Raw genomic sequence first — 13,550 nt, 5'->3', positions numbered from 1 at the left:
TATATCTTGCTATAGACCCTTCTCGTCGTCCCATATGTCGCTGTAGGAGGGGATGTTATTGTTTAAAAGAAACTACTAATATAGTGTTGGCAATACACCATTGTTATATTCATACAATTAAGAAATAACTAATTTGCTAGATGTGAGACAGAAATATCGTAATTTCTATTACAAAGCAATTTACATCATCAATCCATATCGAAATCCAATTTGGTGACGAAGACATTAATCAACAATTCAACAAGTAGAGATAAGCTTCCTCGGTCCGAAGAACAGCTCTGATATCCCCATAATAACCCATGTATTGAAAAAGGCGTGGACATATTTTAAGTATATATATACATACTATATGTGATTTGTAAAAAAATAACTGCATGTTTGAAAATTCGTATCAAGTATTAACAGTATGAACGAAATTATCCCTTGAAATGATCTGTATCTATTTCTTCAACGTTATGGTGGAGATAACAAATTGTTCATCCAATTGAGACGCAGAACACATCGGAAAAAACATATCATGTAAGCTAAAATATATGGGGTTTGTCCATAGATTCTACTCTGCTGTGTGGGATGGGTATGTGGGAGGACGTTGTTCTTGACACATTGAAGAAGATATTCATAATTCTGATGAATTATAATTCACAGTTAACGAAGATTGAATCTGTATAACATTGAGTACCAAACACTCCTACGTGTTTACTACTTCTTCCAGAAGGTAAAAAGCCCATTTTTCCTGAATAATCAAAACGTTTCATTTTTGAGTTTTAAAACGTCGTCAAATTCGAGTATTTTTTTTCAAGTCAAATATATTACATGTAGTTCCCATACATTGTGCATACATTGACGTTTTTATGCTCTTCTCATACATTTTGCGAAGACCACCATATAGCATCAAAAGACAGCTCACTAAATGTCTTCAAACCTATGTATGAGAAATGGCCAAAAATATCTTTTTTTGGTACTGGGTTTTATATTCGAATATCTGTCTAAATATTTTAACTCGAGTAGGATGCTATGTCCCGGAAGTGTCCTCGTACGAAGGCAGTATCCTGTAAGTAAAAACTGAGCTAAACAAGACCTAGGAAGGAAGCAGCAAACGTCACAGATGGTTTATATTGTCACCATGCGATAGAACGATATCGTGTTTATTATTTTTTGCGCAGTTAGCAGTCAGCTTGTGTGGGCTCTGGGATTCATGTCATGAACGCCCCCGCCCCCAGCGACTAGACGAATTCGCACAGGCTTGATCTTTGACATCAACGACATACATCAACAGAACATTCGGGGTCGGTATACCCTATCTAGTTGAAATTGCCCTCAGGCAAACGTACATGTTAAGCGCCATCTGGATCGAAACAAAGTAAACTGAGAACATATGTTGAATTCGAACTAACGACGACAACATGCTTTACCGTTGTAGGCAGGCACGTATCTCACTGCGCACCTCTAACTGTCCCCCAAAATAAGCCACGAAGTAGGGTGTAATGAACGCGTGACTAATACTCGCAGCCAATAATTCTGCATCGCACACGAGGCAAGAAGCTGGTAAGTTATAACTCAGTCAAGAAATAGAATAAAATGATCTCCTTTTACTTGGTGAAAATCATTGTTTTCAAGTGACGTTTTTAAGCATTTCAGTTAGAAATTTTAGGACTCATTACAAATCCACTAATGCAGCTACCTTATATTTAACACACCAATAACATGACGCCCCGCTAATGCGTTCAATAATACACACACATACTGTTGATACAGATTGTTATAATTAAATGACGTCACAATAAACAAATAGTGTATTGTGATTTGTTATTGTTGATCCCGGCAATCGAAAAGTGATCACGAACAATGATGTAATCTGTGTCGATTACAATGTCTTTGCGAAGATGGGTGTCCGTAGTTAATTTACGTTACGGATCATATCAAACACAATCGAACCAATTTCCTGCCTCGTGTTGTATGATTTCTTTTAATTTTAGTAAACACCAAAGTAAACGCTTACTGAATATATAAAAATGTTTGGAATTATTTTAAAATGCTATCAAAGTAACGCTTTGGTGTAGCGTCAGATATTGCGCTGTGTTACTACGCTTCATAGTGGCAGCGCTGCATGCCTGCACTATTGAATGTATTTTTTCTGAATTATTGATTTACATATCTTTACAAACGTAACTAAATAAAATAATTTAATTAAATAAATATTATGTTTAAGTTTGTCTTTAAAAATTATTGTGATTGGGAAACATTTGTGACGAAGATCTGAATGAGACATTTTTAAATAATTTGTACCTACCCCACGCTCGTACAGTAAATTGTATAAAATTTGCATCCCTAGTTCAGTCTAGGCATAACATTTAGAACCCTACCGTACCCCGACTCAGTCTAGCGGACAGGAAATACATTGAAGGAGCGTGACGTCTAGAATTCTTTGTAAATTGAGCCACATGAGCATATTTTTGTAGTTATAATCCAGTAGCATTTCGCTAGCTGACAATGTTTTGGTCTTGAAACAAAATATGAAATATGTCCAAGTCTGGTTAAAAACACGTACGAACTGACGTCAATGCGTCGTACAAACGTTATCACATGATTTAGAGTGAAAAAAAAACTCCGTTTCATTTTTACATGAAGTAACGATGACTTAGCATTGTCAGTGCTTCGTTTTATTTGTATTTCTAAATCATTCTTCTGCAAATCGACGCATGCGTTGGCCAAATAAAACACTAATGTGACACAAGAAAAACCTCCCACCAATTAACCCGACATCGTAAATATCATATTTCAACTCAGATACCATAGCCGTAGAATTGAAGTAGCATAGTTTTTGTTATATCTTCATACTAGCTCATGAAAATACTAGTACTTTAAACTTGTTCCTAATTGCAAACACATTAACTTCTGTATCTTCTAGTCCTCGGATAAGCAACAAGCATTTTTAACACCAATGTAGTATATCAATTTGTATTTTTTTTGAAAATGAAGCCCATTTAAAAGTAGAACTTTGAATTTAGTTAGAAAATAGCATAGTTAGTATATTTTGAGCAATGAAAATTCAAAGATCAGACGTAAAATCGAACAAAAATATTCTTTTTATACTGTCCATGTATGAAGTTAAAAATAGATTAACATTTCCTGAAGAACTGATGCATTGTTTTGTTCTCAATCAAGACACAGTCTTCAAAGTCCAAAATGTTATTGTTTGTTTCCATTCTGTGCCCTTATATCACAAAATACGTGGAGCCAGCAATTTAATAAATCAAAAAGACCATTTATGAAATGTCAACAAGAACATAGATTTAAAGTGTGGTTTACATGAGGAATCTGTGTGGGTAACATCTGCGACGGTGTATGTGCAATTAATGCCAGGCGCCACATGAGTTAGGGAACAAGTATGTCTACAAACAGCAAGTGATATACGGACCTATTGTTCATTTATGTTTTGTTTCGGCTACATCTGTTGCCCCTGGGTTTGCGTATGGGTCATTAATCGTACGTACCGTGTCATTGTAAAACGAAGGATTATTAAAGTAACATTCCACTTTTAGTTACTATTATATAGTTGATTTTGACTATTCAAAATGAACTTCAAGATATCTCATTGGATATGCGGGTCACGATATCATTAACAATGACTTTTATTCGTTGTTGTTTCATGTAACATAATCTTAGTTGTATTCCAGAGTACGTGTTGCATGTATATATATGCATTTGTGGGTCCAAATGAAACGATGGAATCGCTAATTCACATGGAATGATATGAGTTCATTAACAACTCTTGTAGTAGAAAACTAAAAAACATAAAAAAACACCCTTACGTAACATTCCAATATAGGTTCGGTACCTCATTTGTAGGTCAATTTGTCGGGATTTATGGCATTTATGTGATTTAGAGGCATTTCAATCATAATGTATGAAATACTGCTGACCAGAAACTCGTAGTTTCTGACATCAATGTGTTTAAGCTGGTCATACTTTTTAATTAATATGTAAGCACTGTATCGATTAAAACTAACAATTGAATACTGAGGCCTCTCCCTTAGTATTAGTTGGGTTAGAAACATTTAAATTTGTTTTTATTTGTCGGACAGTCTGTGACGAAGTGCTATCTATTTATAGACATGTTGCATCAGCTCAGATAGTTTAATACAAACGACTTCTCTCTCTCACAACATGTTACGTTTAATTTATTACATTTTTCGTTTGTGTTTATGGAGCACTATATAAACAGATAAAAAACAATACTAGATGCATTGTCTGACTGTCAATCGGTAAGTATGGATATCGCATTTTGCTTATATTTGCTATATCCTGAACGGTTATTCGTCTAATATTTAGGTTGTATTTTGAATGGCAACGAAACATTCGGTTTGTTTTCTGGCCCCGAACAAACACATAAAGACAATTCTTGATATATATTTATTAATGTGGAAATTCTCATACGACACCGTCACGTATTACCTATTATTTATTTTCAATTAATGATCACCTCTCGGTACATTTATTCAATGGTACATACACTATTCTGTTTTTTCCGGTGTCATTCGTACGCATTGGGTAGTTTGAAAATCATTTGAAAAGTTATTTCCAACAATTGTGCTATGTCGATCGTCTATCACCAACCATAATAGTAACAATAATGTACAATTTATCTTACAGATATTGACAATGTGGATAAAATTAATATTATTGACTGTGGTGGCAGCATATAGCGTCGCTGCAGAAAAGGAGGCAAGTTTATTTCCTTTATTTGTGATATTGATTCAATAATATTAATACAACTTTCGTAGCACATGTCATCCATTGTCATCCATTTCCCTCCAGAAACGTTATTAACACTGAAATATGCTTTTTGCTTCGTAACATTCAGACAAAATAAATACATTTATTACTGACCATAGTCTTGGTCAACATTTCAGTAAAAATAAAAACTGTAAACAATTATGTTATTTTATTTTAATTAGGGAAAAATTATAAAATTATATTTCAGCGTTCCAATGGTTAACATACTTTTTTGTGTTTAATTCGTGTTCTGCCATTCATTTTGCTTACACAAGGACCGCAAATATGAACTCAACGTACACGGTAAGCCATTTATTTTATATATATTATATTGATACACATGTAACATTGTACATATATACTTGAAAAAATCAATGATCTTAATTTAGTGAGTAATCCTTGATTATGAGAGGTAAAGGCAGTAACACATCCATACCATTGAGATATCATCTGATATCACTTATTTGTAAAACGAGTGTATCCGAGTAACGCCGTGGGCTAGTATTAACAATACGCCTGCTGTGAGTGTATAATACTGCCCATTACTTTCAAGAGTGTCAACAACCAGCCTAATGGTATTAGGCGATGGGCTTGTTATCACGAGACCAGCTCGCACTATCAAAATGACACATAAATTATGATTTTTTGGTATTACGCTTACGAATCTTATGCAAGCTCACGTTAGTTTAGGCGGTGATGGTCGCGCACTTGCAGTTAAGGCCGTTGTAGGTTTTTGAAATTGTCAGAAATATTATCGTTATATATTTAACAAGTTGCCCAATTCAGTTTGTATGTGTTATTAATAGAATTTCCATGGTTATTTTAATGTTATCGTTCAGTTCATATACATTTGTATATTTGAATCTTTTTGAGGCTGGTTCCACTGAAAATTAGTCTCGGCTAAAAATAATAGGAAACAATTCCCCTGTTTGGCAATATCTTCTAAATAAACTGTTATTTCGTTATTACTATCAGTTAAAAATAAAAATAAAAATAATAATAAAAAAACGGCACCGTCGCATTACTTGGTTTTCGTCGCGTATTGTTTGTTCGACAATGCTGTGAATGATAAAATATTTCAAATTCGTCATTTCGAATTCGCTGAATAAAATCATGAAAACCATGTTCGTAATATATTTCCAGAGGACGTTGTATGTGATTGGAAATTGAACGAAATTCTTATTAGAGTTTGACAAATCTTAAGTTTCACACACACGAATTTTTAAATGTACTACTTGCACTTCACATTGCAATTGATACATGTATATATCTATGTGTAATCAAATAGATTCCGTGCTGAGGCGACGAAACACTGGAGAAAACTGTAATGAAGTGGGAGGAATATGTCAAGCCAGATGCGATACAGGGAACACTATTGGCAGAGTTGCCATTTACTCACTACTTTGCAATGAAGGGGATGTATGTTGCCTCACTGAAGATTGTAAGTCTTTTTTTTTCTATTTTCACTCCACACAAGTCGACGGTCGAAATAGATCCGCTGTCATCATTATCATGGAACAAAAATCAGTAAAGTCGCACTGTGGTTGACGGTTTCGGACTAATTGTCGAAAGTAACATTTTTGCTTATTTTGACAAAATTTAACAAATCTGAGAGAGGAACACCCCAAGTACCATTGCTGTAAATATCAAAGCATTTGGACTTACGGTTTCGGGTTAGTTGCCGAAAATAACATTTTTTACCAAAAATGACAAAAATATTCACTAAAAATCCAAATTTGCATACTTTGAGACAAATTTCACGGAGGACCAACCCACGTGTCCTTGCTGCAAATAAGGAAGCAATTGGACTTACGGTTTTGGACTAGTTGTTGAAAATATTTTTTTTACCGAAAATGACAAAAATATATACTAAAAATCCAAATTTCCATATTTTGACACGAATTTGACAAATCTGAAAGAGGACCACCCCAAGTACCTTTAGTACGAATATGAATATAATTGGTCAAGTACTTTTGAAGAAGAAGTCGTTTAAAGGAGAACTTCACGCGGGACACGGTACGGACGACGCCATGAAAGACGCCCATACCGACAGCTCCGCTGGGTAATCTGTGATGACAGCGGAGTTAATAAAATCTGTATAGGAGCACACGAACCTAGTGTATAATCACCAAATGTTCACTAAAATTAATTTGAATTTTGTTTTCTCATGCTTTATTTAAAATGATTCTTATAATTTCGATTTCGGGAAATGTTCAAGACTAAACTGTGCAAATTCCAAAGCGTTAGAATGTTTACATGAGTCAAGGTTTTAAAGGTTTTATGCAAACCATAAAAAGTGGGAATACAATTTATAACTAATTTGAAGTATGTCATATGATGCTGACAATTGCCGATAAAATAAACAAACTAGTCATTCCGAAAAGACTGTTGATGAATATTACCCACGAATTTGCTAGTTTAGATTAGCTCTGTAAAGCCTGTAAAATCCATCAATCAATCACCAATGTATGGCACAGCTCGTGAAACGACTAACGAAACTCTGATTCATTTTTTTAACTAGATATGTGCAGTGAAAACATATTTGGTGCGTTTTGTAGTGTCGAATGTGACGATTCAATGAATTCGATACATGATCCAACACTGTGTAGTGGATTTCCCGAAACATACTTTTGTTGCAAACCTCCATGTAAGTATGGGATACAGTTTAGATATAGATACAACTTCGTAGAAACTCGAAGTCCTAATTTTTGGTTTATATTTTTTATAAATAAGCTTGTCTATGCTCTGTGAATATACGGTTGCGTATGGTGTATTTCTTAGTTCTTAGCGATACGACAGTTGTGTGGCTTGTGTTTTAGTCGGCAACCCAGCAATCGCGTGCCCGCACACCAAATCGTGTGGTATGTAAATTATGTATGATATGTAAATATGTGACGTCATGTAACGTCAACTTCCAAATTAAGTCTCTTGTTTGTTTTGCGAGAACCCTCTTTTCGTTATAGCCCGGCTTTCTTCATTTATTTAAACATTCAAATAATATTTTAATTTGAAAAAAAAACGCTAACAAAGCAAGTGATTGTATGAAAGTTTACTTTTTGTAAGTCAGTTGGAGATGGAATGTAAAAAGAACAGCAACAACAATATCTCGTGTAAAACAGCACAACTTGAACTTTTAACATTTTGGCTTTACTTGCCAAATCATTTTATGAGCAAGTGCGTCTGCCAAAAGTTCATGATTACCCTTTACGGACGGAGAACTGTTTAGGAAAGGGATGTGAGTCGCACGGAGCAGAAATTTAAACAAGACAAGATCTGAAAAACCTGAAGAGCCACCATACTTTCTAATATCAAACTGAATTTCTCAAACGATACTGTACCAATTAATTCAACAGTATGTCTTGATAAATTGAATAAGAAAATGAATAACTTACAACGGCACGTCTGTTTGTGTATGACACAGTACCAGATGGGCCAACAGTCACCACAAATCAAAACAGCGGATCCCTGAACTGACAGGTCACATGACAATCAATGCTAGTGCTCATTGGTTTTAACATCGGCAAGTAACATGCTCAGATCTTTCACTGTCCTCCCACCACTTAATATAAATATCTCAGTGGACGTGCATTGTATATTATATAGACGTAGAGTAAATCCAGAGGTTGTCACTATTATTGAACGATGACTGTAATGTTGTATGGTTTGTAAATTATGTAACAACGTTTCCTTTTTTCACAGATGTCAGAGGTATTGGAGGTTGGTAGAAAGATATATTTTTTTAATTCACCAAATACCAAAAAGAAGTCATAAGATATACAGATAATAGACAATCCATATGTTCAATTTGTTTTAAGTAACTTATCGATTTTGGAATATTGGATCATTGGTTTTAAAATACATTAACCAGGGTACTTAAAGTTTGGTGTATTGTCTGTCAATTAATCACTGTATTTTATTTCCACTATAGTGTATGCACCAGATCCAGTAGAAGATGAAAATGGAGGTCAGTTTTTCTGATACACTATATTGTTTGTCATTATTCATTAATCCATCCATTCACCCACACCCACCCACCCTTACTCAACACCCAACCCACTCACTCACTCACTCATTCACTCGGACGCTCGATCGCTCACTCACTCACTCACTCACTCACTCACTCACTCACTCACTCACTCACTCACTCACTCACTCACTCACTCACTCACTCACTCACTCACTCATTCACTCGGACGCTCGCTCACTCACTTTCTGCGTTAAATGAATGTCTACCTCTGGTTTTTTGTGTCGAATAATATTTGTTTGCTTTGCATTGGTTTACAGAGCTTGACGTTCCACGGCTGAAGGCAAAAGGTAATTATTGCATGCGATTAGCGCTCTACAGTAACTTAGTAAACGTCTTCTGCTTAAATAGTCCACCTTTGTATAACTATTTGTACATTCAATCTATACCTCTAGACCGAGAAGGCATATGTGTGTATTCATATTACAATTCAAGTATTTGCTATGAACTCACAAGTTGGTTATAATCACATTTATACAATTATATATAGAATACGATTATCCCACTCTCTATTTGAGAGGAGTTGCTGTGAAGCTTCGAACATGTACTTGTATATTGGTGGGTGCAATTACACGAATCGAATTAACTGCCAACAGTTTTGTTTTACTGAAAACAGTTGAACTTTGGTTTATTTTTTTGTGATTCTACAGATGATAAACGCCACTGTGAATGTTATTATATACTAAATAATACTATTATGTGGGTTTGCATCAGATTTCAATGTTCTTTTGAACCTTTTTCTTTTGTTTCTTTGTAACTATTTCAAAATTGCTTTGCATTTTTTTTTATAGATGTGCCACCACCTGAAGAACGAGAAGCTATAGGTAAGGTACACTGAATGCGTTAAGTACACGAACACCTCCAGCCATTTGGGTATGTAAACGAAAAGCCGCGCAATTTCTTGGTATAAATTTCAAGAAATCTTCATAAAATATCTCATGACAATCTTTCATATTTTCTCCAGGTCCTAACGACGGAGACGAACCCCCACCAGGTAATGCTTTAATGTTTTATTTACGAAGTTGAATTCAGCTGATTGATGGTTTACTGATACACGTATGAATATTTTATTATTAATTTTTCAGATGGATTTATTTTAAGTGGTGAAACGTATGGAGGTGCGTCTCATCTGTTGTTATTCGTTAATTACCATTCACGGTTATGATCGTTCTGCTTGTCACTGAGCCCAACTGTTTCCACTCATAATGTTCGTTATTACGTTGCTTTAAGTTCACACATATTGCTGGCATTCACTGTAGTTTATATTGAAATTTATCTGTGTTTATTAACAGGTATTGAAGTTCCAGATTTCCCCATTAGTGGTAAGTTCAACATATACACTTATATTGATTAAGATTTTTCACCCTGGTGAGCAGCTCATTCGTTTATTTTTCATATCCACATTTATCTCTTTGTTTGTTCGTAGATTAGTAAATCGTCACAGTATACATAAGTTGAATTGTACACTGCGCCAATCTATATGCATGTTTTAGCATATGATCTTGCGAGATTTATTTAGATAATGAATGTAAATATGCCTTCCATTTTATTACTGGTTAGCCGTCCAGTTTAAAATATATAAATTAACCGAGACTTGAAACAGACCATAACATTAAACAATACAAATGACGCTTCAACAAATCCACCTTGGCATTCCAATTGCGCATTGAAATGCCCAAAACAATCTCAACTTTGGAAAGGAGTATTTTTGCATATTTTGTTTGCAGTCATTATCAATATTATTTAACAAGCTTGTACCCTATGACACCGCAGTACACGTGTAAAAATGTTCAAAATATTCGTGTAATTTATTCTGATAATATTTCTGATATGTCGCACATTCGTGCCTATGTTGGAACAGTGTACTCCTACCATCATGTAATATCATTTAGCTGTTACTGTATTTTATTGTATTTATTATATATATACTGATATTAATTTTTCCACTGATTACATACACAGGGAATGTGCAAGCAAGTAAGTTAGAACATTCATTCCTTCATTGATTTATCTATATGTCTATCTAGTAGATTTGGAGCAGTATCTTCTTCAAGGTTTTACAAATGTGTTTACATTTCTGTTTCGCAAAAAAACAAAAAAAAAAAAAAAACAGAACAAAATGTGATTGACTATTATATATTGAATACTATTACACCAACTGCCACAGGTCCCGGCGAATTCGGAGATCCTCTGATAACAACGTTGGATGGTCTTCAGTACAAATTCTTAGGAAGGCCATGTAACTACATACTGATGCAGAGAACAAAAGAGCCTCCCTTCAGGGTCGTTAGCCATCACACTGAAGCGACACAATTTGGTCAACCTGCCACTATTCTCACACGAACATACATTTACTATCAAGACGTTATGTTAGAATTGCTAGAAGGAAATCGTATGAGGGTACGTATTATTTATGTGCAGCGTGCCTTTTAGTGTATCTCGTGTCGATGAGCGTTCTTTCTAGTTTTTTTCGGTTATTACAGAGCAATGTTACTTACAGGATTGCGAGACCGAATTTGTATATGTTTCACATGGAGGGGGTAATCTTTTTACACTATTCAGGGGTGTCTGAACAACTATTCCAATGTACCATTTTCTGACACATTTCGGCCTTTCTTTTCACTGTAATGGTTGCCAGGCGGCGAAACAGCCCGGATGTCCGCCCCGAGAATACCCACAAACTATTGATAATATTTTACGATGTGGCAACTGGCACAACAGTTATAACTACTTATCATATATGTACTTTCTTAGGTTGATGGCTCTAACGTCACCGAATTTATAAGCACCAACGCAACAACGTTCGGAAATGGCGGAATTGAAATTAAGTGGAATAACAAGAATAAAGATTTTGTCACGCTTTACTTCGGTCCCGGTGAATTTTCTGTTATTTGGAACGGGCTCTTGGGACACGTGATTGTAGAGACAGATTTAACGGATATATCCGGTCTTATTGGGAATAACAATGGGGTTATGAGTGACGACTTACATTATACAGGCGATGATGGAAAAGAGGTGTGGCTCGACGAGACTTCGTCGACGGAGGAAATGAACAAGTTCGGCGAACATTGGCTTGACAGGTATATGTTGTTTTTTTAACTCAAGACGCGTAAACATGCGACGCATGAGAATGTAACTTACTTTCTAACAGTTATCGCGCTGTGTTTCAAACGCGTTGCACGCGACATAAACAATGCAAATTATGCTTACAATGGCAGCGCTTAAATATAAATATATACAAATAGGTCCCAATTTACTCTTATTGAACAATATACCTTTGGCGCAATGCACAGCGAGATCTCGTTGAAATCTCGTTGAAATCTATCTCGTCTACTGTTCTAAATGTAATGGTTACATAATGTAATAAAATAACCGAACCCCACACCCTGCCCGTGGCTTTCGTTGCGTATGGAAGTTATTTTCACGAGTGATGCGGTGTATCCTGTGGCCGTACTTTCACGAGCGAATATGTTCCAAGATAGTGTTACGCCATAGCAACGCGTGTTAGTGTAGCACGCGTGTCACTGTGTGGAAATAAAATAATCAAACGTCTAATCTGAGCCACTGTCCGAATAAATATCTCGTGGACGTTTAGTTGGGGCCACGACAGGACCAAAAATTGAACTGGACGACTATGATACACAGTTTATGTTGAAGTTAAAAGTACCTCCACAGAATGCGGTACTCCACTGACGGGATAACTCGTCGACATCGGTCGACGCTGAGCTGCACACTACAAATTCGTTTGTGATGTTGCTTGCTGATCGTGGATTGACTGAGTCTTGGTTACCGGTTAAATGTTGCTCATTTGGCGTTGGTAATCTTTATTTGGAACTGAGTAACGCCGCAACGTCGCCAGCAGAAACCTTCTGATATATTGATGTTGATGTTTGCGGATCCGTAGTAATTACTGATTTCACTGCGGGTCCCGGCTGTGGGTGGATCTTCCGAGGGCCTTCAAAGTTTATAGAACTCAGTGTGCATGTGGTCAACATACATTAGATTCTCCCAAACGTAGTATGTGATGTACACCTAACATGCCAAAAATGAGCTATTTGAACCGGACAAAAATAGCAGACGAAAATGTTTCTACAAGGAAAATGTCATGTTCATTTGCATTTTGACCGTGAAAATACCCAAAAACATCATTGCATGGATGATACGCAAATTAGTTTTAGTCAAAATAAGTGACTGACTAAAATTACCATTACTGTTGTTCAAATTTCATTTCACTCGGCAAGTATATTCATGTACCCCAAGGGAAAAATATCGCACTTCTGAATATTGTTTATTTCTGCTATGTTTCGAAAAACGGTACTCCTGAAATGACTACTTTATTTGCTCTCCGACCTCATTTGCATATAAGGTGTGGAAATACCGATTTTGATTTTGACTGCAGTACATATAATAATAATAATAATAATAGTAATAATAATAATAATAATAATAATAATAATAATAATAATAATAATAATAATAATAATAATAATAATAATAATAATAATGTTTATATTTTTGCAGTTGTTGAAGTAAGCTGAACGAAGCATTGGAGATACGCACAGACCTGACTGATATACTATAATCCTTTACGACGAAATAAAAACTATGAAGAATTTGAAGATACCGATTTTGTCACAAACATATACCCTCATATCGTTAGTGTGGCTGTAGATGGTTGTAGATTCTTGTCAAAATAAAACCCCTTTCTGTAGTTTAAAGATTAGTTGGGAATAAACCATGAACATCTAGA

The 13,550-nt window shown here is 35.4% G+C and overlaps 1 protein-coding gene across 1 annotated transcript; it reads left to right on the top strand.

Moving 5' to 3' along the window:
- Positions 1–4,248: 4,248 nt before the first annotated feature.
- On the top strand, positions 4,249–13,550 carry LOC102804475 (uncharacterized). Its single transcript, XM_006815617.2, has 16 exons — positions 4,249–4,265; positions 4,654–4,725; positions 5,052–5,079; positions 6,065–6,217; positions 7,298–7,423; positions 8,476–8,493; positions 8,705–8,740; positions 9,061–9,090; positions 9,592–9,624; positions 9,765–9,794; positions 9,886–9,918; positions 10,093–10,122; positions 10,763–10,777; positions 10,968–11,200; positions 11,555–11,880; positions 13,322–13,550. The coding sequence occupies exons 2-16, from the start codon at positions 4,663–4,665 to the stop codon at positions 13,326–13,328; spliced, it is 1,161 nt and encodes a 386-aa protein (XP_006815680.2). The 5' UTR covers positions 4,249–4,265; positions 4,654–4,662; the 3' UTR covers positions 13,329–13,550.

Source organism: Saccoglossus kowalevskii, chromosome 22 (assembly GCF_978046115.1).
Source record: "Saccoglossus kowalevskii chromosome 22, keSacKowa6.1, whole genome shotgun sequence".
In the NCBI taxonomy this organism is placed as follows: domain Eukaryota; kingdom Metazoa; phylum Hemichordata; class Enteropneusta; family Harrimaniidae; genus Saccoglossus; species Saccoglossus kowalevskii.
The sequence above is the reverse complement of the archived record's forward strand: the minus strand, read 5'-3'. Positions and strand labels throughout refer to the sequence as shown.

What these genes read in the sequence shown, in the direction of transcription:
- LOC102804475 (XM_006815617.2), top strand. Translation starts at nt 4,663, where the DNA reads ATGTGGATAAAATTAATATTATTGACTGTGGTGGCAGCATATAGCGTC. An exon ending in ATATGAACTCAACGTACACG is followed by an intron (nt 5,080 to 6,064) that starts GTAAGCCATTTA and finishes GTAATCAAATAG; the next exon opens with ATTCCGTGCTGAGGCGACGA. An exon ending in ATGTTGCCTCACTGAAGATT is followed by an intron (nt 6,218 to 7,297) that starts GTAAGTCTTTTT and finishes TTTTTTAACTAG; the next exon opens with ATATGTGCAGTGAAAACATA.